The sequence below is a fragment of the Lasioglossum baleicum genome, chromosome 10 (genome assembly GCF_051020765.1).
Source record: "Lasioglossum baleicum chromosome 10, iyLasBale1, whole genome shotgun sequence".
Classification (NCBI taxonomy): domain Eukaryota; kingdom Metazoa; phylum Arthropoda; class Insecta; order Hymenoptera; family Halictidae; genus Lasioglossum; species Lasioglossum baleicum.
Window position 1 is genome coordinate 1439725 of NC_134938.1, and position 23507 is coordinate 1463231.

At 40.4% G+C, this 23507-nt stretch overlaps 1 protein-coding gene across 3 annotated transcripts in view; it reads right to left on the reverse strand.

Annotated features, from left to right (window-relative positions):
- Positions 1-17863, reverse strand: part of Fas1 (fasciclin 1 Fas1 domain-containing) — a 313103-nt gene extending 295240 nt beyond the window's left edge. For all 3 annotated transcript variants that reach the window (XM_076431658.1, XM_076431659.1, XM_076431657.1), the window contains exon 1: positions 17362-17863. In XM_076431658.1, coding sequence (XP_076287773.1) covers positions 17362-17460 — 99 coding nt within the window. In that variant the 5' untranslated portion in view covers positions 17461-17863. The remainder of the gene's footprint in view (positions 1-17361) is intronic.
- Between the last annotated feature and the right edge of the window lie 5644 nt (positions 17864-23507).

Below are 23507 nucleotides of genomic sequence, written 5' to 3' on the forward strand. Positions count from 1 at the left end.
AATCTTTGTTATTGATTCGAAAACTTGCTTTTGACAAAGTTGGCCATTTCCAATGAAGTTTAAATTTAGTTCCGCCCATGCGAACGTGTGTAGGAGTCTGTTCCCCAAGGTCATAGTATTCGACCGTCAAAAAGCAGGGAACCTGGCACATGTTGGATCATTTCTCTCTTTCCACCGGCGAGCCTTCTCGGTTTCGAGTAATTATAGCACTTAAGGCATCCTGCAGTGGTGAAATGCCACGGGATTGACTCATCGTACAAGCGCGTCAAGTTAGTCTGCGAATGAACGAGCCGAGGCGAGACTGGAATCACGAAACGAATGACCTCGGGAAATCTAAAACGCACACGTTACACTCGATCGATTCTTTCACGAAGAATAAATAAAAACGGAAAAATTATTTCATCACGCATTTCATACAAAAACAACTTAAATCACACGAGAAAAGATATTATTTATTAATATTAATTTCCATAATCCTCCCACATATCCTGAAATTTTTCAAAAAATTTTCAAATGCGTAAAATCCTCGGTCTAGCAATAAATAAGCGAGCAGCAGCTTGCCAATCGAATTGTAAAGCGTCATAAAAAAATCCTACAATTAATTATTAAATAATTTCAAATTTTTAAAATAATCTTCAAACGCATGAAATTCTCAGTCCAGCAATAAATAAGCGAGCAGCAGTTTGTTAATCGAATTGCAAAGCGTCGTACATACCGGGCACATAATTAGAACTCGACAAAAGATTCCTATAAGCAATTATTGAATAATTTCAGATTTTACACACCGGAAAAATAATTGAACTCGATAGAAAATAAACAATTAACAAGAAAGTTTTGTGAGCTCCCGGTAAAGGAAAGAGACGTGCAAAGATTTTCCGCAACATCGTGCACCGTCAACAAGATGGCAGATCGTTAACGAGAATCTCGTGGCACGCAACTCACGAAAGAAATATTTGAACAGGAAATTAGAAACTATAGTAATTCTTCGTGGGAGAGTAGGAGAGAGAGAGAGAGAAAGAGCGAGTTTCTCGCTGGTGATGTGACAGAATTCGAGAGAGTAAAATGGCGTCGGCTGGAGCGGATGGGCTTAGGGGAAACTATGATAGTATATACATCTCCGTGAGCGAATGTTTAATAAACCGCAGACTGTCGTCGACGTGGCTAACTTTCCTTCTCTCTGGACTATCCCTACCATTGCCATCCACACCCACGGGCCCGTTCGCATGACGCGGAAATTCATCGTGGTCACCAACTATTCCAAACTATCGCTACTTTCCGCATACTACTCCAACTATCTTAAACTGCCAATACACTGTCGACGGCTGCAGCCCTTGAATCTGATCCTGCCGACGCCTTCCGACCAACAAGAGAAACGACCACGAGTTATAGCGCATTTTCTTCCCGGAGAATTGCAAAACGAACTTCGCATTAACACAGAAATCTCGACCAGTATACAGGGTGTGTACCCGTTAAGTTATTATTATTATTTTTCCGAATAAAATGATTGCAAACACGACGCAATTCCGATCATGTTTGCCCGGGTAATCCACGATTGAATAGAGCCTCGAGTATCCGAACCGATTAGACGCTTCACTTAGGTTCCATTCATTTGTGGATCAAATGAGCAAACGTGGACCGAAGTGGGTCGTGTGGGTACTCGTTTTACTCAGCAGAGTGTCACCTATATAATGGGATATGTTTCATTATAGATCGCTTCAATTACAGTAATATAAAAATTAATTTTAAGAGACAGACATGGGTGTAAAAAGCATTTTTTCAGATTTAAGAATATGCGAACATGTAGCTCACCAAGTACTGACAAACTTTTGTCTAAACCATTTTTCAATTGCACTACCAAAAATGTCTAAAAAATTAAAATTAATTTTTATATTACTGTAATTGAAACGATCTATAATGAGACATATCCCATTATATTGGCGACACTCTGCTGAGTAAAATGAGTACCCACACGACCCACTTCGGTCCACGTTTGCTCATTTAATCCACAAATGAATGGAACCTAAGTGAAGTGTGTAATCGGTTCGGATACTCGAGGCTCTAATCAATCGTGGATTACGCGGGCAAACATGATCAGAATTGTGTCGTGTTTGGAATCATTTTATTCGGAAAAATGTCACTCATGAGCTGGTAAAGGTCACATAAGAAAATAATTAAAAGCAGAAGAGCACTGTCATGAAATTAGTATCGTTTTACAGACTCGCCACTATTTTCTACGTTCGACGGACATTTTAAGATACTTTCCTGCAGGTTAATTGTGTAAGAATTCTTCTCGCAGATTTCGTCGCCATGAATATTGATTCGAGGCGAGCGTTTATGCGGACAGAGCTGAGCTGGGAATGCTAACGAGTTATGTTAATTTCGTTAGATGTGTCCGAGTGCGTTTCGAAGGCGAGACTTATGTCAACGAAAATATTTCTGTCACGACGGTACCGTCGTTTCTGCGCGCATGAATTAAGATTTAATTTGCCAGATTAGGCGAGCCGCGTTATTGCCCTGTACGCAGATAAGTATGAAACGCGTTATTATGTTATTATGTTTAGCCGACGACGACATGCGAAAACTAGTAAATAGCATGCTGTGAAAAATGATTTTCAAAAATTGGACCAAAAATCGGCAAACCAAGAATTGGGGAACAACAATTTTTTGTGGTTGATTCTGTTGTTATATTCGTAATTAAACTGTGCATTCCCTACAGTGAGAATTTGAGAAAAATGAAGAACGCTGCAGAAGATTAAAAAATTGCGAGCCAACAATAAAAATGTGGGGACAATAGTGTTCTGTGGTTAATTCTACGATGGTCTTTCGCAAGTCCATTTCGCCGGGATTATAGCAGCGAGCACTATACATATATAGGAGGGGGGTCGGCGTTAATTCGGCATCAGCGCGTGACGAGAATTTTAATAACAATATCTCCGGAAAACGCGAACCGAATCCTCAAAACTAGTTTTTCGCAAATAACGCAAGCCTGGATGCCGGCGCATCCATTCGTTTTTTATGGCCCCGAGGATTTAGCATTCAACGTCGCGCGCGCGCGCGCGCATGGGCGTGAGAGAGTTTAAATAAACAGAGTGTCGTTGCATTCAATTTCATTTTTTTTCCGCCGGAAGCCCACCCACGAAGATTTGCTTTGCAGTATATACATATATATAATAAACATGTATATGTATACATTTTTAACGGTGTGTAAAGCCGAGATGGCGTGTTCGATGGTTTCGATTGTGTATGCGCAGCGTGCGCGCGTATCGAATGTTGATGGTCATACAGGAAGCTCGGTTATGGACGTGGTAACGATTTTCAGTGCTCCGAACAATCATTCTTTTTATGTCTGTAAATAATATAACAATATTGCGGGGATCCCCACCCCTTCGAACAGTTATTTATCTTTCTTACTGTTGGCGGCCCCACGGTAATTAAAACGAATGTATTAATTGATTGGCACGAGGCGGCGGATTAAAAATCATGCGAAAGGCAAAAATTCGAGAAATGATCCTGGTCACTAAATTTTATCGAAATGTCCATTTACTCCACTATTATTGAAATTGTAAAAAGATTTTCATAAAAATAACATGACGAATCGGAAGGCTCCACCGGTTCGGATAGCAGAGGCTCCGCTCGATCGTGGATTAATCGGACAAATAAGAGCCGAATGATATCGTGTGTGGTATCAGTTTACTCGGAAGAAAGTCGCGCACACGCCGGTAAAAGTGTTCTCAAAGAATAATTCGAGATTAAAAAGTTATGGCACAAAATTCGCATAGTCTCACCGATGCATCGAATTTTTCCCGACATTCAACGACTCTTGTCTGTCTCCCCAGGTGACTTTAAGGGTCCCAATTGTTCCAGGTCGTTCGAGGCGCACTTCCCACATGAACGAGGACAAATTTCATGCAGATAGAATGCACAGTCGCTTCAGAAAAGTCGAAAAACCGCTAACGAGCAGAGTGAGAGTATCAAGTGATCGATTCCGAGAACTGTGAAAATACTGAGACGGTCGTTAGTGCCAGGCCATAAATACGGTCAGGGCGAAAAACCGGGGTAAGGTTCGTGGGCCAGTGCAAGTCGAGCCGGTATGCGCATTATATCACGGGTACGCATTGTCCCGGTATTCCGAGAGTCGGCGGGTACGCCGGGTACGATGTTATAGCGCGTATCACTTATATAATTTACATCGACGCGTATTATAACCTGGTTGGTGGCCGGGCACGTAACGAAGTGTACCGAGCGCATACCGGATGAACGGTCCGCAAGCCGTATGCCACCCTCTCAATGGAATTCCTCTCTCCCACCAGCTCCGGCGCGATTTCTTCGCTTCTCGTGCATAATTCCTCGTTGGCCCGATTTTACCGCCAATCCTATCGATACCGAACCAGTCGATCGCGACGATCGGCACACCGTCATTAGAATGGAACGTCACATGGGTGTCCAACTTGTGAAGAAACTAGGAGAAAGATGGCGGGCAAGTGACAATTTCTTTCCAGGGACTGTTTATATTAGATTCGTAGATACATTTCGAAGCGTCCCGACTCGAAGGATTTGTTTTTTCCCGTTTAACTATGTCACTCTCGTAATTATTATTTCATGGCACTTTGACGAAATCTGTCTTGGAACCTCTTCAGGTGCTTCCACACTGTTCAATCGGCGGAGATTCTGAGAAAACGTTTCCTAGAAATCGATCTTAACCAAGAAATTCGAAACCAAATCGATTTTCGTCGGTCTTTTTTCTTATATAACTTTGTTGTTTTTAATTGTATCCTTGTAAAACTTTTAACAACACATTCTCCAGGTTCTTTTCCGCGTAAAATGATACCCAACACGATACAGTTCGGACCGTGCTTGCACGAGTAAAACGCGGTTCCGTGGAGCCTCTGCTATCCGAACCTACGGATTCCTGCGAATAGACTGATCGAATGTATAGTGGAATATAATCTGTATTGAAAACAATGTACATATAATGGAATATAATCTACGCTGTGGAGACAATTATAGCTCGGTACATACTTTCCAGTTGAAAATACCTGTAGTTCACGTTGGCGGCGTCGAATTAAAATCAGCGGCAGAGCGAGTTGCTCCTTAAATGTTCGTACGATCGTAAAGTTTAGCGACACAGAAGCGGAATTCGTAAATTCGCGGAATGCGGAGAGAGAGAGAGAGAGGGAGAGAGAGAGAGGAAGGGTCTTGTGCCGGAATCGAGTTTTCTAACGAAAGCTCTTTCCCTCTCTCGTCGTCCTTTGTATCCGCAGTCACATTTCAATTTGAACCCGCCTTAGAGTAAGCTTCTTGCGCTCTGCTTGTATAATTAACCGCTTCAATAGCGCCGTTTTATTTCGGAATGTAAGCACGGGTCTGAGGCACTCGACTCTCTCTCTCTCTTGCAGATCAAACAAGTGTGCCGACGACTTTAGTCGTATTATGTCACAAAGGAGCATATCAAACACGCGTTATCAAGTTTCGAGAGTTGCCGAACAACAGCGCGCTCGTCAGTTCCGTAAACTGGCCGAATAATGAGATTCCGTGAAACTCCGCGCGCGTCTTTGTGCGTACGTCGGTTAGAGAAATTTGATTTTTCTCAGCCACCGTCACAGTCGATTTACACAGAAGTGATTTACAGTAAATCCTCTGCAAACGCAAAAAGGCCGTACACGATGAGCGCAAAAAAAGTATCCCTTCCACTGTAGTCATCTGATCTCGACTCGGGTATATCGGTGTGGACCACTACTTATGCGACGCGGAGAGTCGCAGTCGTCGGTACAGTTCAAAGGCCCGTGTGATTAAGTGACCATGAACGCAAGGAACGTTTCGGGCTGTCCTTCTCTACGTTCGGCTCGACCTTTGAAGCTCATAGAAATAGTGTCCCGTTACGATAGATGCAAACGAATCCCCCCGAGCAGTGTTTCGTCAGGAACGTATCTACGTCCGAAGTTTGTGGGGACTGAAGCGACCTTGGCGCCTGGAAAACTTGTCAGTATTTAACCTGTGGTAATTTTGTAAAAACACAATCGTACAGAATTGAATTTAAACTGATTTTGAAGCTTCAATCTTCTTCTTTCCGTGAACACTAAATTTCCATTTCTGGACTTAGCGCTGCCCTACGGCAGAGGCCAAAAATTAGCGGGGCGGCCAAGGTACCCGATCTTCGTACTTGACTAAAGCCATTTGAGGTTAGAATTGCCGCGCATGCGCGAAAAAAGCGCCTTACGTATCATCACTGCCCCCGAGGCTTTTGCGTTTATGTTTATAGTTGTAATTCACGCTATTCGGAAGTTGTTCATACAGGAAATATTGTAAATCGAACTTGTCATTGTACGAGGTCGATCAAACTTAAATGCCCCGTTCGATAGAGATTTGTAAAGTGCGTAATTGATCTTGCAAACCGGCGAGGCGTTCAATCCTGTTGATCTTGGCAAACACAGGCTAACCAGTCTATTACCAGCGACCTTCGATACGTCTAAGATCGATACACGTCACTCCGACTATCGCCCGCATACACCTATCGATGCGCAACCATCCCATCAGTCGTGATTGCATGCGGGGGAAGAATATTCATGGGACATCCGATTGAGATTTCCGCCGAACACACGATTCTGCGCACTCCAATCAGCCGAGGTTTTGAGAAAAATTTGCCTAGAAATAGATCTCGACCGAAACATTCAACGCAAACCGAATTTCATAGCATCGTGTTCCACTTTTTTTCTGTTATAACGTTGTTGTTTGTAATTGTATCCTCGTGAAACCTTTACCGATACATTCCGGGTTCTTTTCCGCGTAAAACGATACCAAACACGATACAGTTCGGTTCGTGTTTGCGCGAGTAAAACGCGGTTTAGTGGAGCCTCTTTTATCCGAACCGTGCGGACAATTCAACCGAAAGTTATTCTGTTCAGGTTTAATAGTTTGTGATGAAAAATCATTAGAAAAAAATTACAATAATGAATTTATTGTGTATACTCGGCGCACAATGATCACGCAAACCAATCGACGCGACGAGGATTGACGTCAAGGCATTACCATCGGAAAGCAAACATTCGCGATTCATTTGCAGTGCAGCTTCCAGACGATAGTGAAACGACGGTTTGCGAGAACGAGAACAATACGTCGCGTATTCGCCAGAGGCAGAGCTGAAGAAGCTGCGCTCGTGTTACTCGTGAAATATGGAAACCCATAAAGATCAGCGTCGCGCGAGCGCGCGGTAGGGCGGACTCGGGCTCGCGTTCGGGCTCAGTCGGGCTCGAGCATCGCGTTAGCGAAAAGGCGACCGGAAAAATTTTCCCGGAGTGTCTCTTCCCTTTTTTCTCTCTCTCTCTCTCTTTCTTTTCTTCTCCTTTGGCCACCTTTTCTCTCCCTCAACTTCTCTCCTCCGTCCCTTTTTTCGTCACCCTTGGATTTTTCTTTCTCGCGAGCGTACACAGACGGCCGCGCGCACACATAACCAAACATAAACTCGTCGAATTCGTTTCTTTATTTCGCTCGGTCGAGCATTTTTCCTCGGCGCGAACTTTTGCCGCGTCCTTTCCCTCATTGCCGTCGCGTGTTTCCACAGCCCAAGGGGATTTCCCTTTCCACGGGGGGGAAAAAAAGTCCTCGTCGCACCGGAGAACGCACTGCTTTGTCGTTCGCGAAACGGGAAATTCGCGGAAGAAAGGGATCCACGATTGCCTGGAAATCGTTTGCCTGGAATTACGTCAATATAGTTTAGCGCTCCACGCTTTTATTTATAGTCGTCAATGTCTAAAAAAATTATTTTCTGCTTTTTAGTGCATTTTAATATAAGCGTGGTTATTAAAAAGTGTTTTTATATATTTCTTTTTAATAATATAGACACACGTTTTAGATGATAAAGACTTACAAACAAAAACTGAAAAATACCAATTAATTTTTTATTAAAAGATTTTGGCACCACAGGTTGGAAACCACTGGGTTAAACTGTTCCATTTATGACACAAAAGTTATTTTCAACTCCCGTCCCTGGAAATCGACGCAGACAATTTTTATTTCGCATAAACATCCGCGGTGTGTTGGCTAGTAGTCGAGTAGACACCAGCGGTTTCCAACGAAAAAATGTTTTACATAATAAAAACTTACGACAAAACTTGGAAACACAAACTGAAAATTACAAATTAATTTTTTACCAGGTTGGAGACCGCTGGATTAGACTGTTCCATTTATGACAAAAGTTATTACTAGACAGCGGATTTTATGCATTTTATGACAAAAATGAGCAGATGTAATTTAAAACGGTAAAAACATTAGGATAATTAAAAAATGCTGTTATAGAATAATTTTCAACCTATTAAACATATTAAGGAAGAAGATAAACTTCTACTTCACTCCAGTTTTTTGTAAATCAGATAGAAAGTTTTTATTTCACAGAAAAATCCGCTGTCTAGTTATTTTCAACTCCCGTCCCTGGAAACCGACACAGACAATTTTTATTTCGCATGAACATCCGCGGTGCGTTGGCCAGTAGTCCCAAATTTTTTTTTTTTAATGTTGTGTAAAATCCGACCGTGTCCTTGGGAGAATAGTTAATTAACAGGGAAAGGGGAAAGCAGGTTTTCCCGTACCGCTTTTACACGGGAAGAACGCCCACATCTCGAAGGGACGTGACTATATCTCGTGTGTGTGTGTGTGTGTGTAGGAAAGCAGGGAGCCGAACGCACAGCGGGACTCGCATTGTTTCGTTTCAACATGAACCGCTTGTTATAAATATCCGGTGGTGTAGCCGAGGCAGGAGAGAATCAGCGTCATCGAGAGAAAGAGAGAACGAACGTACCAGAGAGAGAGAGAAAGAGAGGCGGTCGGCTTGTCTGCAGTGTTCGTTCACCTCAAGCAGTCGTTCGGCCACTCGATCCTCTCGAATCGAACATGTACTGTGACAAAATCTGTCCTGGACCTCTTCAGGTGATTCCACACTGTTCAATCAGTGACGATTTTGCGAAAAAGTTCCCTAGAAATCAATCTTAACCGAGAAATTCGAAGCCAAATCGATTTTCATCGGTCTTTTTTCTTATATAACTTTGTTGTTTTTAATTTTATCCTGGTAAAACTTTTACCAACACATTCCCGGTTCTTTTCCGCGTAAAATGATACCCAACACGATACATTTCGGATCGTATTTGCTCGAGTAAAACGCGATTTAGTGCAACCTCTTTTATCCGAATCGAGCGATTCTCTATCATCACGTGCAAAAAAAAATGATTCTATTCAGATTTAATATTGGGTTGGCAAGAAAATAATTTCGGTATTTTAAGGTGAAATGAAAAACCCAATTTTGGAAGAATTTTGAAGTTTTATGAGCCCAGAATTATGAAGCTACTAGAAAGATGGCGAAAGATTATCGAACAGGATGGAAAATATTTTACTGATTAAATTTGATTGCTTGAATAGAAAAATTGGGTTGTTTATTTCACCTTAAAATACCGAAATTGCTTTCTTGCCAACCCAATAGTCTGCGACGATGTTAGCCGCGCTCGAAGTGAATTAAATCAAATGATCAACAGTTTATGAAAATTTAGGGAACACGCCAAAGTGTACCAGGTCATTCAGAAAGTTCAGAAAGTAATGAATTAGGTATGAGAAAACTATTGACAAGATGGGTGCAGCATTCGTTAAATTGGGATCGAAAACGCATTCGCGTGAAATGTTCTCCTCAACATTTGGATCGTTTGCGAAAAAATAAAACTGACTTTGTGCGTCGATTTGTAACCATGGATGAGGCTTGGGTTTACCACTATAATCCTGCATTGCGACAACAAACTGCAAAGTTGACCGAGCCCGATTGTTCAGCTCCAAAGCAGTCAAAGTGGTAAAAATCGACGAAGAATGTCGTGGCATCCGTTTTTTGGGATGCAAAAGGAATTTTGTTAATTGATTACCTTCAAATCAGGAAAACAATAACAGGAGAGTATTACTGAAACCTTTTGGATCAACTGAATGCACAAATTCCGGAGAAAAAACCTGGCTTGGCGAAGAAAAAAGTCATTTTTCATCAGGACAATACACCGGCTCACAAAGGTGTTCTCGCAATGGCGAAATTGAAGGAGTTACGTTATGAATTGTAGCAGCATCCACCACATTCGCCATACCTGGCCCCCGCTGACTTCCACTTGTTCCGAAACCTCGAAAAATTCGTACGTGGCAGCCGTTTTTCTTCAAATGAAGAAGACAGCCGTAGATGAGTATTTTAGATGTCTCGAGGAAAATCATTTCAGAGATGGGGTAAATGAATTGGAAAACCGCTGGAAAAAAATGTATTGAGCTTAAGGGAGAATATACTGAAGAATAAATGTATTTTGACTCATCATTCCATGTAATTTCATTGTCAGGCTACGAACTTTCTGAATGACCTAGTATTTCCGATTCTTTTTTACCAGCTGAATAAAATTTGTTCAGTCACTCAACAAATATACTGTTACGGCGACACTTTGCGGTAAACGTATCGTAACGTGAATTTACAACACGGTTGGGAATGGTAATCGTTTGGGGAACGGAGGATCCGGGAATTCAGAAATCCCGCAGAATATTCCGCGAAAATACCGTGAAAAGAATAGTGTAACATGTAAAGTATCTGGTTAGTAGGGAAGAAAGAGGGAAGCGAGAGGCTAGTAGAAAAGAAATTCCACGGTCAACATACGGTCCGCCTCCGGGACGAAACGACTTCTGGGTACGCAAGGAGTTCCTTGCGTTTCAGAACTCTGAGGACCATCTGTCGCTCGACTTAAAAATGACATCCGGTACCACGATTCCTCTCCCCCTCTCTCGCTCGTTCGCTCTCTCTCAACCAATCCCTCTTTCTATCGATTCCAGTTACGCTCCACTGGAGAATTATTTGGGTCAGGGAATTTTTAACTCGGTGAAAACATTACGCGCGTCACTATCTCGACACGATTTTAATTTTTCATTCTTCTGGAAAGTTGCTCATTTATATTCTCGAAATCTCGAATTAGTTATACGCAGACCATGTGTGCAGTGAACTGAGTGCTCGTTTCACCACGAATTCCATTTTGACATTAAACATTGTGGACATTTATATAATTTTTGTACGTCATAAAGATCGGAGTCAATTTTAAACATTCCCTGACAATTCCATGAACAGTTCATTTAACGATGGTACATTAAATTGGATTGAAAAGAGCATTTTTAAAACTAGATATTATCGTATCAGATGACTGCACAAGTTCGTGTCTGATTCGAAAATAAAATTCAATGGTTAAATTTTAAAGATTGTTTAAAGATTTGGTGAATGAGTGGTTAAATTAAAATTAACAGATGGTTAAATTTTCTACAATTAGAAGAGAATGGTGACTATATGTGTAATTGATTAATAAAGTTGTACTCTTATCTTTACTTATTTTCAAATCGGGTACGAACTTATGCAATCATCTAACATATTATATTAATAGTAACAGTAAATTACATTGAAAACTTGTACAGTAAAAATTCAAGAACACTGGACGACGGATTTTTATACAATTTTTCTACCAATTTTTCCATTTTTCTGCCTATAAATATGAACGCTTGTATTTTCCACAATTGCAGTTGGCATAAACGGGTACAGTCCGCCGATAATCGATGCAATGGCGGCGAATCTTCGCGGAGTCTGGTGAATTCGGTGGAAATTTAATTCGGAGTTGTTGGAGGAAAATTACGAAGTTCGAGGGGATAATATCGGAACAGAAGCTTCGAAAGTCAACAAGGTCATTATCGTGTGCATACACGGTTGCACGGCAAAGCCCCAGGTCGTCTGCACACCTGTCCACACCTACCTTCGCTTCAGCCATGAATGAAGCTTAGCGGGACTTAACGTAGTCAGTGCGCAAAACCGCCGCCCCGCGAAAAAAAATGTAGTGAAAGGCATGCGGCTGTTTATAGTGTTGGCAGAAGTCGCGAATGAGAGAGTCGGAGCGCGACATTGACATTGGGGCGTTGGCAGTGACCGTTGCTGGTTGCATCGGGACGCGAAACGGTGCAACTTTCCGCCAAGAAGCCGGTCAAGTGGAACTGCGTGAGAAATTCGCGCGGACGACCTTGCAAAGTCGCGGGAACAGGTGCAAACCGGGAAGAATATCTGAATCATTATGTTAATCATTTGTGACCTAATGAATTTTATTGATAATTTATAAACAATTCTATAAAATGTGATTCAGATAAGAAATAATAGCTCGAAAACAATGTTTGTTTCGAATAGCATTCTTATTATCAAAACTGCAAGCGTCTTTGCAAAGTCGCGGGAACAGGTGCAAATCGGGAAGAATATTGAATCATTATGTTAATCATTTGTGACTTAATGAATTTTATTGATGATTTATAAACAATTCTATAAAATGTGATTCAGATACGAAATAATAGCTCGAAAACAATGTTTGTTTGGAATAGCATTCTTATTATCAAAACTGCAAGACTTACAGTGGGTGTAAAAAGTATTCGTACGCCCTTTCAAACAGAATAACTTTTTTATAATTGTACCAATCGTCCTGATTTTTTTATAACCAATTAGAAGCATTGGTTTACGAAATGATATGCAAAACAGATTTTCCAAAAATTATAATTTACAAGGTTACGTGCAAAAATAAACGGCAAATTTTAAAACTTTAGTAACATGCTGAACATTTCATCGAAAGCGGTTAACATACACACGAGTTACAATCGGTTAAAAATCGTAGTTTTACACGACTTTTGATCAGTTTAAAAATCCACAGAGTCATACATCCTCCGAAGCGTGTCGTTTACAAAACATATATTTCAAATGTTCATTAAAGGCCCAACTTAAAGAATTCCTTCTTTATTTTTTATTTCGTAAACCAATGCTACTAATTGATTATACAAAATCAGGTTGTTTGATACAATTATAAAAATGTTGTTCTGATTTAAAGGGCGTACGAATACTTTTTACACCCACAGTATTTACACTTCCATTGTGTAGGAATGTGTGCCATGAACGATGTCATTATTATGATTAAATAAATTAATTTGTTCAATAATTTTCCTATAGGAGTATCTCCGTGATTTCAATAATTAGGAAACCGGTAATAATGATGATAATGAATTAATTCCTGAATAATGTACAATATAAAAGAATATTGTTTCGTAGATTACAATATTGTTCAATACACTATAGAACATGATATAATACTGGAATACGTAAAAATATGAAACAATAAAAACTAGTACAGTCGGAATAAAGATAACTGTAGTCAGAATAGCAATGAGTAGGGGTGCAGTGAGAATAGAAAATATTTTTCCAATATTAATTCAAATAGAACGTTTCTAAAAATTTTTCGAAAATCGCATACTTTGCGCCACGAAAAAACATTACGCTGGAGCGAACGTGTTACATCAGAAAATATTAGTTCAGAGTGAAGATTACCTTCCTAGAGACGTTAGCCAGTATTTCCGGGAGTGCAGTCTGTATGGAGGGTAACTCGTTAATAACAAAATCTGATAACGGAATTAAAAACTCGAATACATATATACAGAAAGAGAGAGGGAGAGATTAAACGTTGTAAATCGTATTTCTAGTAAAAAGAATCGTAGAAGTTCGGCGGAAGCGAGAAACGAAATAAAACCCCGCGAAAATCGAGTTCCGTGCGCTTCGCGCCGCGCCGGCAAAGTAGTTTGCCGAATCGATCGCAGCACCGAAACTAGCCTTCAACGAGAACGTCCTGACGATTTTTGTCGCAGCAACAAGTTGCCGGGTGGAAATGTCACCCTGACTTCGAAACCTGGACACACACACACGGCATTATTGTAATATTCAGCCAGATGAATCCGAAGCTGTCGTTCCTATCTCCCGGGATTTAATGCGGCGCCATTAACTAAACGGTTTCGTCGAAAACCGACGCAATTCGCGTGAAATCACTTTTTTTCGTAAAAAAAAATCCCGGCGGAAAATGGACTCGCAGATTGAAGTTTTCTGTTTCAATCCAGACCGAAAACATTCATCTACGATTTTTAGTTGCTCTGCTACAGCGTCTCCGTGAGAGTTAACAATTTTTTTTACTGGGTTTAATAGTTGGAAATTGGTTGTAAAATTGTAGTGGGTTGAATGTCGAAGTATTGCGTTTCGAACGGGACCAGAAACATTTGTCTACGATTAGTTGTTACGGTTGGTTGTTGTTTTAAAACGTTTTTAATGAGACCAAGTTGGACTTCCAAGAGACTTGACAATTTTTGATTGGGACTGGCGACAGAAAATTGTTTGCAAAATTGAAATTGAAGCTTGAAGTCTCCTCTTCGAATCGGGACCACAAACTTTGATCTAGGATCATCGATTATTTTTCTATCAGATTTTGAATGAGACTAGATTGCACTTTGCACTCAATTCAATAGATTCTCTGAGAGACTGGAAAATGTTTTACTGCGACTGTCGACTGAAAATTGTTTACAAAATTGAAATTGAAGCTTGAAGTCTTCTCTTCGAAACAAGACCACAAACTTCGATCTAGGATCATCGATTATTTTTTTATAACATTTTGAACAAGAGCAAAATTTAAATTGAAAAATTGTGAAAACATTGTAGTAGGATTTAATAAATATTGGAGCTTCTGTTGAACATTATTCAATGTTGAAGGCTCGTGTTTGAAGTTCACTCTGGGAAAGAAGTCACGAAGCGAAGGGAACGACATATCTGTTTAATAATGTAACAAAAGGAGTCGAGCAGCACTCGATTTTATGTCAGCCGGCCCTCCTTTATTGCGTCATTAATTAACGGAATGATCCGAGACGGTGCGTAAACCTCGCTATAAAGGTTAGTACAGAAGGACCCTAAAATTAAGTGATTCACTAGCCGCGCCGAAGAAAGCCTATTATCGTTTCTATTGCCAATTCGATGGAGACATAAAACGAAATTAATTCCAAACACTTGGAGGCTGGATGTGGCGATGCCGAAAAACATCGTAAACTGTATCACGTCTAAATAAATATGTGTTGTGCCGTATAAAAATCTTAGCGCAACCATAATTAAATCCCTTGACCCCAATCCTTTAGTGCCTGCTGAGATTGTGATCGGATTCGTCACAGTGCAATTTAGTTGAAAAAATTTTATAGACCATTTATAGGACATTACTTTTATTTTCTACCATCAGACATTTTATTAAATTTTTGTAATAACTGAAATATCGAAAAGGGAATATTTTTGGTAATTATTTAGAAGGAGGTACTCCTCTCCGATTTTGATGAAATTAAATATGTTACAGATTTCGACAACTTAAAACGAAAAAGTATAAAAAAATCTATAACATTTAAATTTTATCAAAATCGGAGAGAAGTACCTCCTTCTAAACAATTACCATATTTTTTTAATGAACGGAATTGTTAGTTAACAACAGTGTAGAGTCTGATAGAAAACGACAGCTTACTGTTACCAGTGCCCATAGTACAATACAATAATATAATGATGTGTAATATTACATTTATACTGGTAACATTTACATATAGTTGTCATATATAATAATTATACAGCGGATCATTATGCAAAATAAAAATTTTCTAGGTGAACTGCAACAATCTGGAGAGAAACAGGAATCTATTTTCTTTCTTAATATGCTTAATAGGTTGAAAATAATATAATAGTATTTTTAAATTCTTCTAAAGTTTTTACTGTTTTAAATTACACCTACTTATATTTCCCACAAATGCATAAAATCCACAACAATCGCGACAATTGCGACGAGATCCGCATCAAACAATTCGAAGAATTAAATTGAAATAAAAATAGCTTGGGAGATTCATTAAATTTTTTATCGCAAAACTTGTGTCGCACTTTGCAATGCCACAGCGCGAAAGTAAACAACAATGAAGCTGGGAACGGGATTTAATTCCGCACTATACCAGCTCGCCTAACCGGCTAAATTAAAAGTAACCTTCGTGGTCTCTCGAACATGGGACCGCACGCAGACTTTGCAATATTCGCTAAAATTCTCACGACTATGAAATCTATACTTCTCGATATCAGCTTCACTGGAAACGAGATAATAAAAACTCGAGGACACCAAAACGTCCGCAACCATAATTTCGTAATTTCAAAGCTTTATTTGCAGTATTTTAACAAATGCAACAAAGGAGAACTGTGCATTACGACTAGACACTGCGGACCTTTATGCAAATCGAGGACTGCCCTTTAGCAACCTGGAGGAAATTTGAAATTCATACTATTAATAAAAAAGCAAAGGAAAAATCGTTAATTCTGCCCTGCTGGTTTTCTTTCAAACGTGTTTTGTATACGCCTACGCACGTGCGTACTGCGAATGCATAAAACATGTAATTAGAAGATTGCGTGATAACGCGTGCGAAATTCATCTGCCTTCTGCAAAATTACGCGATCACGGAGGTCGCTAATTCTGTTGAAAACAGTGTAGCATCGTTCGATAGTTGATAGTAGAATAGAGATCCTCCAAAAGCAGAAATCTGAATTAATTAAATCCATAAAAATGGTAAATTTTAAACATTATTTTAATCATTACATTAAATTTTAAATTTCATTCTTTGCCTGAATTACAGTAGAAAATGAAAAACCGAAACAGGTCACGCCTGTGGCACATTAAAATTAGTCCTAGATCCTCCTTGACCTACAAACGACTCCCCAAAAATTCCGTGCAATCAATTAACCTAATGTAAAATCTCCAGACCCAGGTAAAAATATTTCACAACGCATAAATAGACATTTATGCAGATCAGGTCCGAAAAGATGAACTTTCACACACATTGATTCGCCCAAACATAATCGGACCACCGCATAGTGACATAATCTTAGCCAACTATGCGTATAGAACGAGATCACAGAAAGATCAAATAATCATTACAATTATTATTAGACTGCGGATCTTTATGAATTAATAGCAAAATTGAGTAGATAAGATTGGTAAGAAAATCTTAAAAATTGAAAATCTACCATTAAGGTTAATATTAAAACCATTAAGGGAGGAAATAACATTCAATTCAGTTTCTACGTCCTGTAATCGATGCAGACAATTTTTTCCGCAGTCTAATTATTATACTTGTTCTAGATCGAACAGCCGTGGAAATAACATAGACAAGAATAATAAAAATGAATCAAATAGTACGAGAATAAAAGTACAAATCATTTTTTATTATCCTTGTATGCAGAAGAAGATGTACGACTCTAGAGAGGCCCTAAACGCAACATAGAATTGCATAATGTCCAATTAAAAAAATCATTGAATCATTCAATATTGTAAACTAAATTTACTGTAGCCCGATAAAAACATTTTCCACTTAAATATGTCCTTAAGAAGTTCCTGAGCGTTGTCGTACATTATCGTAAAAATCGTACGAAAGGGAGATTGATTTTTCGAACGGAAAAAAAAAGACTAGGATCTATCTTACCTGAGAGAGATCCGAGTCATCGCGGATCTTGGAGTCCATGCTGACGGCATGGATCCCAGCGACGATCGTCGCGAGGACGGCGATCTTGATCGACAGCATGGTGAGCGTAATAAATGCCGTTCACTCTCGAAATGTCACAAACCACACTCACTGTTTTACAAAGTACGCAGGCACAACGATCTATGGATCGGAATCACAGCGTCGTCGATCTGTTCGGCAGGGCGCGTTGATCGTTTTTAAATGCAGCGACCAGATGGTCGCACGGCGCGCGCACTGCCTCGAAACGCGTTCAAGTACGCCGCTTTCGAATACTATGCGATAACTAATCGTTCCGGGAGAGAGAGAGGACGTGTCCACGAAGAGTCACGATTATTCTCCAAAGGTAGTTTAATCGACTCTTTTTATCGAGAAGCGAGACGCAGCGATTGACTGACTCCGCACTCTTTTCGTAGGACGTGTCAACGATACGGAGGATGGCGCGGAACTGCGCCCTCTCCATGCCTGGACCTCCATCCCCCCCACCACGCCGCCGCAACGAGTCTTCAGAGTATACGTCGTCGTCTCCCCTCCCTCCACCCCTTCGTGGTCGACTTTCCCCCTCCCCCGTACCCGATGACTCCCCTAGTGCGACACACATTTCACACACCCGCGCTGGAACGGGACGCGCGAGCATCACCATTCGAGCCCCTATGACTAGATCTTCGTCCCAGACGTTATTCCATTGTTGTTCTTTCGAAACAAAATCACAAACTATCATTTAAATCTAAGATCATCGATTTTATAACATTTCGAATGAGACCAGGTTGTAGATTTCACTCCATTTTATAGATTCTCTGTGAGAGACTCGAAAATGTTTGACTAGGAATGACGACTGAAATTTGTTTAAAAAATTGCCATTGAAGACTGAAGTCTCCTCTTCGAAACAAGACCACAAACTTTCATCTAAGATCGTCGACTATCTTTTCATAACAGTCTGAATGAGACCAGGTTTCACTTTTCGCTCAATCTTATAGATTCTCCGAGAGACTTGAAAATTTGTGACTGTGATTGGCGACTGAAAATTGTTGAAAAATTGAAATTGAAGCTTGAAGTCTTCGAAACAAGACCTTGATCTGAGAGCACCATATCTGCCGCTTTCATGATAATGGCCAGGAAAATTCCCAGGAAGAGAAATAGGATAATAAATATAATATAGAATCACCTAGAATTTTGTAAGGGTGGAATTGAAAATATGAGAGCATCGGTAATAAATATAAATAATAAGTGAATTTAAATGGGGTGCATATGTATTTTCTTGTGGAGGTGAGCAGCACCCTCCATCGAACGAGCGCCTGACGCAGAAATTGGCTTCGTGAGTTGCGATAATATTCGATTCTTTCCTCGACCAATAGTACCACACATACAGCGGAATTTATTTGCAGTTATATTTTGGATGTAAATATTGAAAATTATACGAGCTCGATGTTTCATAAATGACGTTGTAACATCGAGAGACGGACGAATTGATTGAAACGAATTGTTGGACGAGGGTGAAAGGACGAGAGGAGAACGATTTATTGAGTGATAGTCATTTTACAGATTAAAAGTATGCTCGTTTTGAATTGAGTACAACATTCTATATAAACATTGTATGTATACACTTTTGACTATTAAACTCTTTGAAAAATTAACTGGTGGTAAATGTGGCAAAACAATATCTTTTTATCAATGCAACTTGAATCTCGAGGAAGATTATTTTGCAGTGGCAAAACAATTGAACCAGACGACTAGATAAAGTAATTGACGATAACTAATTCACTGTAAATTGGTTTAGAACTGCTCGATAATAATAACAACTGCTACGAATGTTAAAAGAAAAGAAAATATTGAACAGCGAGAATAAAACTCCAGAATTGTAGAACACCGAGGCAAATGGGGTTCAGAGTGTAGAATGTCTAAAATCCGGAGGCAGTGCCATTTCGAGGTAGCGAGCACGTGACGTCATTCGACCCTCATCCGCCCTCTCCTTGACCAACCACCACGAAATCCCTAACTACGTCGTAGACAGGGAGTGACATCACGTCTACAGACTTTTCTCGTTCTACGAGTGGCCCTTCTAAAGCCGTGTGCCGCCTTTGCTTTGCTTTTCTCCCGTGAATCCCCCGTTTTGCCACGTGGAGGAAAAGAGAGAGGGAGCCGTTAACCAGGAACGTAAAGTTTCGAGCATAGAGCAGAGAGAAAGAGAGAGAGAGAAAGAAAAGTGGAGAAAAAGCTTGTAACGAGATTGTTCCAGCCTGCTACGTTCCTCCTTTGATTTATTAACTTATACCTCGTACGTCCAGGCCGAATAAAAATCGGTTTCAACGTATCGGCTATCAGGTGTTGCAAAATTAATGGCCCCCATTCCGATGGCTCCTCTCGCCACCCTCATTGCGAGCACTTCTCTCTCTATAATTCCATTCCACGTTGAAAAGTTGGCGGAACGTGTCCTGCAGGTATGTATGCGCTTCCTCGTGAATCCGAACATGAGCTGAACGCATTAGCTCTGATCGTTCTGTTGCGATTTTCCTGTGGAAAACGGCACCCCCTTGAAACATGCTCTATAAACAAATTTATAACTCGGGCAATATTTATTGTTTCTAGTTGAAAAAAATCACACATCTACTTCACATACCAGTACATATTTGTACAAAATCTCGATGGAAAGGGTTCCGTATTTTTTTTATAACTAATTCCCAAAAATCGGCCGATTTGGCACTCAAGACCAGAACATTCTCTTGAAGCATGTTGCATAAAAAAATTGATAACTCGAACAATATTTATTATTTCTAGTTGAAAAAAATCACACATCTACCTCACATACCAGTACATATTTGTAAAAAATCTCGATGGAAAGAGCTCCATATTTTTCTGGAAATAATTCCCAAAAATTGGCCAAATTCTCACTCAAGACCAGAACATCCTCTTGAAGCATGCTCCTTAAAAAATGTATAACTCCAGTAATTGTTAATATTTTTACTTGAAAAAATCCACCTCAAACATGTCCATTAATATATGTGCAAAATCCCAATGCAGGGGTTTCAATGGTTCTCCAGAAAAGAATTCCTAAAAATGGTTAAAACGATGTGATTCGCGAGTACCGCCTCTGAGCACATAACAGGGTGGAAGAGTAGGACGTGTGAGGATCAAAGGTAGATCGCGAATGATCGAAGAAGATCGGGCGAGTGTCTGGCGGTCGTGAATGCGGGGGTAAGTACTCTCGTTGATTGCCATTAATTAATTCCTGCTCCCCGGAGTCTCCGACCTTCTTCCGTCTTAGCGCGCCCTTAACACGTGCATTCATAGTCGCGACTTCCGTCATTAATAATCCAACGTACAAGAGGAAGCCTCATATAGAGCTCTCTCGAAACAGCTCTTCGTGTAGGGCTCGTAAAAGTTCTCGAATAATTGCGAATTAAGATAAGAGAGAGAGAGAGAGAGGGGGGGGAGGAGAGAGACACAGCCATTCGAGTGGACCGTCGCGGCGTCATGTTTGCGGCGTTACCTCGAATCGATATAATTGTAAACTGGATCGTCGAGTTCATTCGGGAGAATTTCCCGTGGCATGGTGGAGTGGACTTAGACTCGATTCTCGAAACCTCCCGAGGCAATGAGGATTACGGAAAGATCCTGATCGCGAATGTAAACGCGCAGGGGTTACGGAAGTTCCCTATTGTTGGACCCGCTTCAGGTTCTACACTATAGTTGTCTCGCTAAGTTTGCTGAATCCCCCTGGTAATTAGTAGTCCAGATACGCCTGTTTGACCCCGCGAACAGTCCAATTTGTTGTTACTTAAGCGACTACATAACCCCGACGTCCCGACGACTCCCCGCGAAGACCTTGTCCTTCATATCCATCTTTCGCGCGGCATCAGTTCGCCCCAAGCAGTATGCAACCATCTCCGCAGCGCTGTACTGCGTTCGCGTCGATTTCGTCGTAGGGTAACTGCACCAGTGAATGAACATTTAAGAAATTGTTCAGGAAGATATTTTATTTTAAAAGAAAATTTTTTCTTGATACTAAAATTACCACGAGGGGTCAAATGACCCGTTTTAGAATTTTTATTTGACAATTATTGAAATTGCAAACGTGTTTTCCATGTGGGAATTTATTGAATATATTTTTTGACTCCAGTATACAGTGTGAGTCACCTAACGTTATCACCTCAAATACCTTTATTGTCTTCAAAGATACATTGAATGCCTTGCGGACAAAGTTGAATTATAAAATGAAGTTCATACGATACCAAAAAGATTTTTGTTATTATGTAATATATGTAGTTTAGAGATTTCAAGGTCACCTTAATTTTTTTAAAATGAAACCACCCTTTTTTAAACATCTACGATGATAGTTCCGGATTTTCAGTTCCGCACAGTCATTAATAGTCATATTATCTTCCAAATTAGGTCAACATTTTTATTTTTCCTCGCATCGTCAAGCACACGCTGTATTTTAAACGTCGAGACTCACCGGAAACAATTCTACACAGTGTGTACTTCGCGATGGGTCGAAAAAAAAAGTTTTACCTTCTCCGTCAAGAGGTGACATTGTCTTCTTGTCTTTTTGGTCTTGACTATTGAAATGCGATTTCGAGCGAGCACCGTGCACTGTTGTCCGGAAAATTCCGTGCGAACGGTTTCTAATAATGGCGGCGTTATCGCAGTCGTTCCCGAACAAAACTGGCTAATTCACGGTTTGGTACGGAACGAAACCATCGATCATGCGATACTGCACGCTCGATTGAACATCATGCCAATCCTTTGCAGTCTTTCCTATCGCGATCAACTCTGTACATCGCCGGTAAAGCCTCATCCGCGCGGGTATGGTTAATTTACGTTAATACATCGAAATCCGGTCGCTTGACGTCGAAGAGCGCACACAATGATCGATGCCAATACGATCGAAATTACTGACGCGTTCCCCGTTAAAACAGAGCTCGATAACGCGGCGACCATCTGCGTTCAAATGATCGAGCATCCTCCCATACACTCTCCACATTTTAATTCTATGGAAAAATTACGATTAAAACTTTGTGTTGCTGCAGAGAATACGTCGGCGTGTTTTAATCAAAAGCTTCATCGGACCGTGTTGCTTTATAGTGCTCTCAACCATGCGCCGCTCAAAAGAGCTGGCTCGAAGAACAGTTTCATCATCGCTGCATGACGTTTAATTTTTAAATTGAACTACTGCTTTTACGTGCAATCGGCGTTATACTGGACCCTGCGATCGTCAAACGAACACTACCACCCCCACCACATTCCCTTGGAAAGTTACCAGCCGCCCCGTAAAAATGAAAATTGTTCGCCTAATAGCGAAACGGGATCGTGAATTTTTACCGTGTCGTTCGCGCGTTCATTTATACTGCAAGATTAAATGATTAGAAGAATTAACACTGCCACGCGGTCGGATATGAGAATTTCCGGATGGAACGCTTCATCCGGGTCTCCATTTTGGTGTTCAATTTTCGTGGGCCAGGTGAGAACATAAATGTTAACCTGTATTAATCAATAGACTCCGGATTTTACGCATTTATAATAAAAATGAGCAAGTGCAATTTAAACAGTGAAAATATTGAAAGACTGAGAGCATTAATGTATTATTTTCACCACATTATAATTATTAATGAAGAATATAAGTTTATATTTAGCTCCTGCGTCTTGCAATCGATGCACAAGCTTTTCATTTTGCATAAAGATCCGGAGTCTATTAATAAAGATTAAATATTAAATTATGGGATAAACTTTACTTTACCGGACTCAAAATTTGTGCCTTTCTCCTATAAATTATGATTGAGAATAAGAGAGAAACGAAGTTTCGATCCTGTAGGATCAATGGTTCAGGAGTTATGCTTGCTTAAAGTTGAGCAATCTGCAGTGTTTTTGACAGGTAAGGGCGCCGCCATATTGGTTTGTAGTGACGGTCGCGCTAGCGGCTCTGCTCAGTAAGCGGCGCGCGACACTACCTGTCAAAAACACTGGAAAATGCACCACTTTCAGCAAGCATAACTTCTGAACCATTGATCCTACAGGATCGAAACTTTGATCTGCAGCCGCCCCGGGTACAAATCTACTGGATTACATACCAAATACATCATAATTTATAAGAGCAAGGCACAAATTTTGAGTCC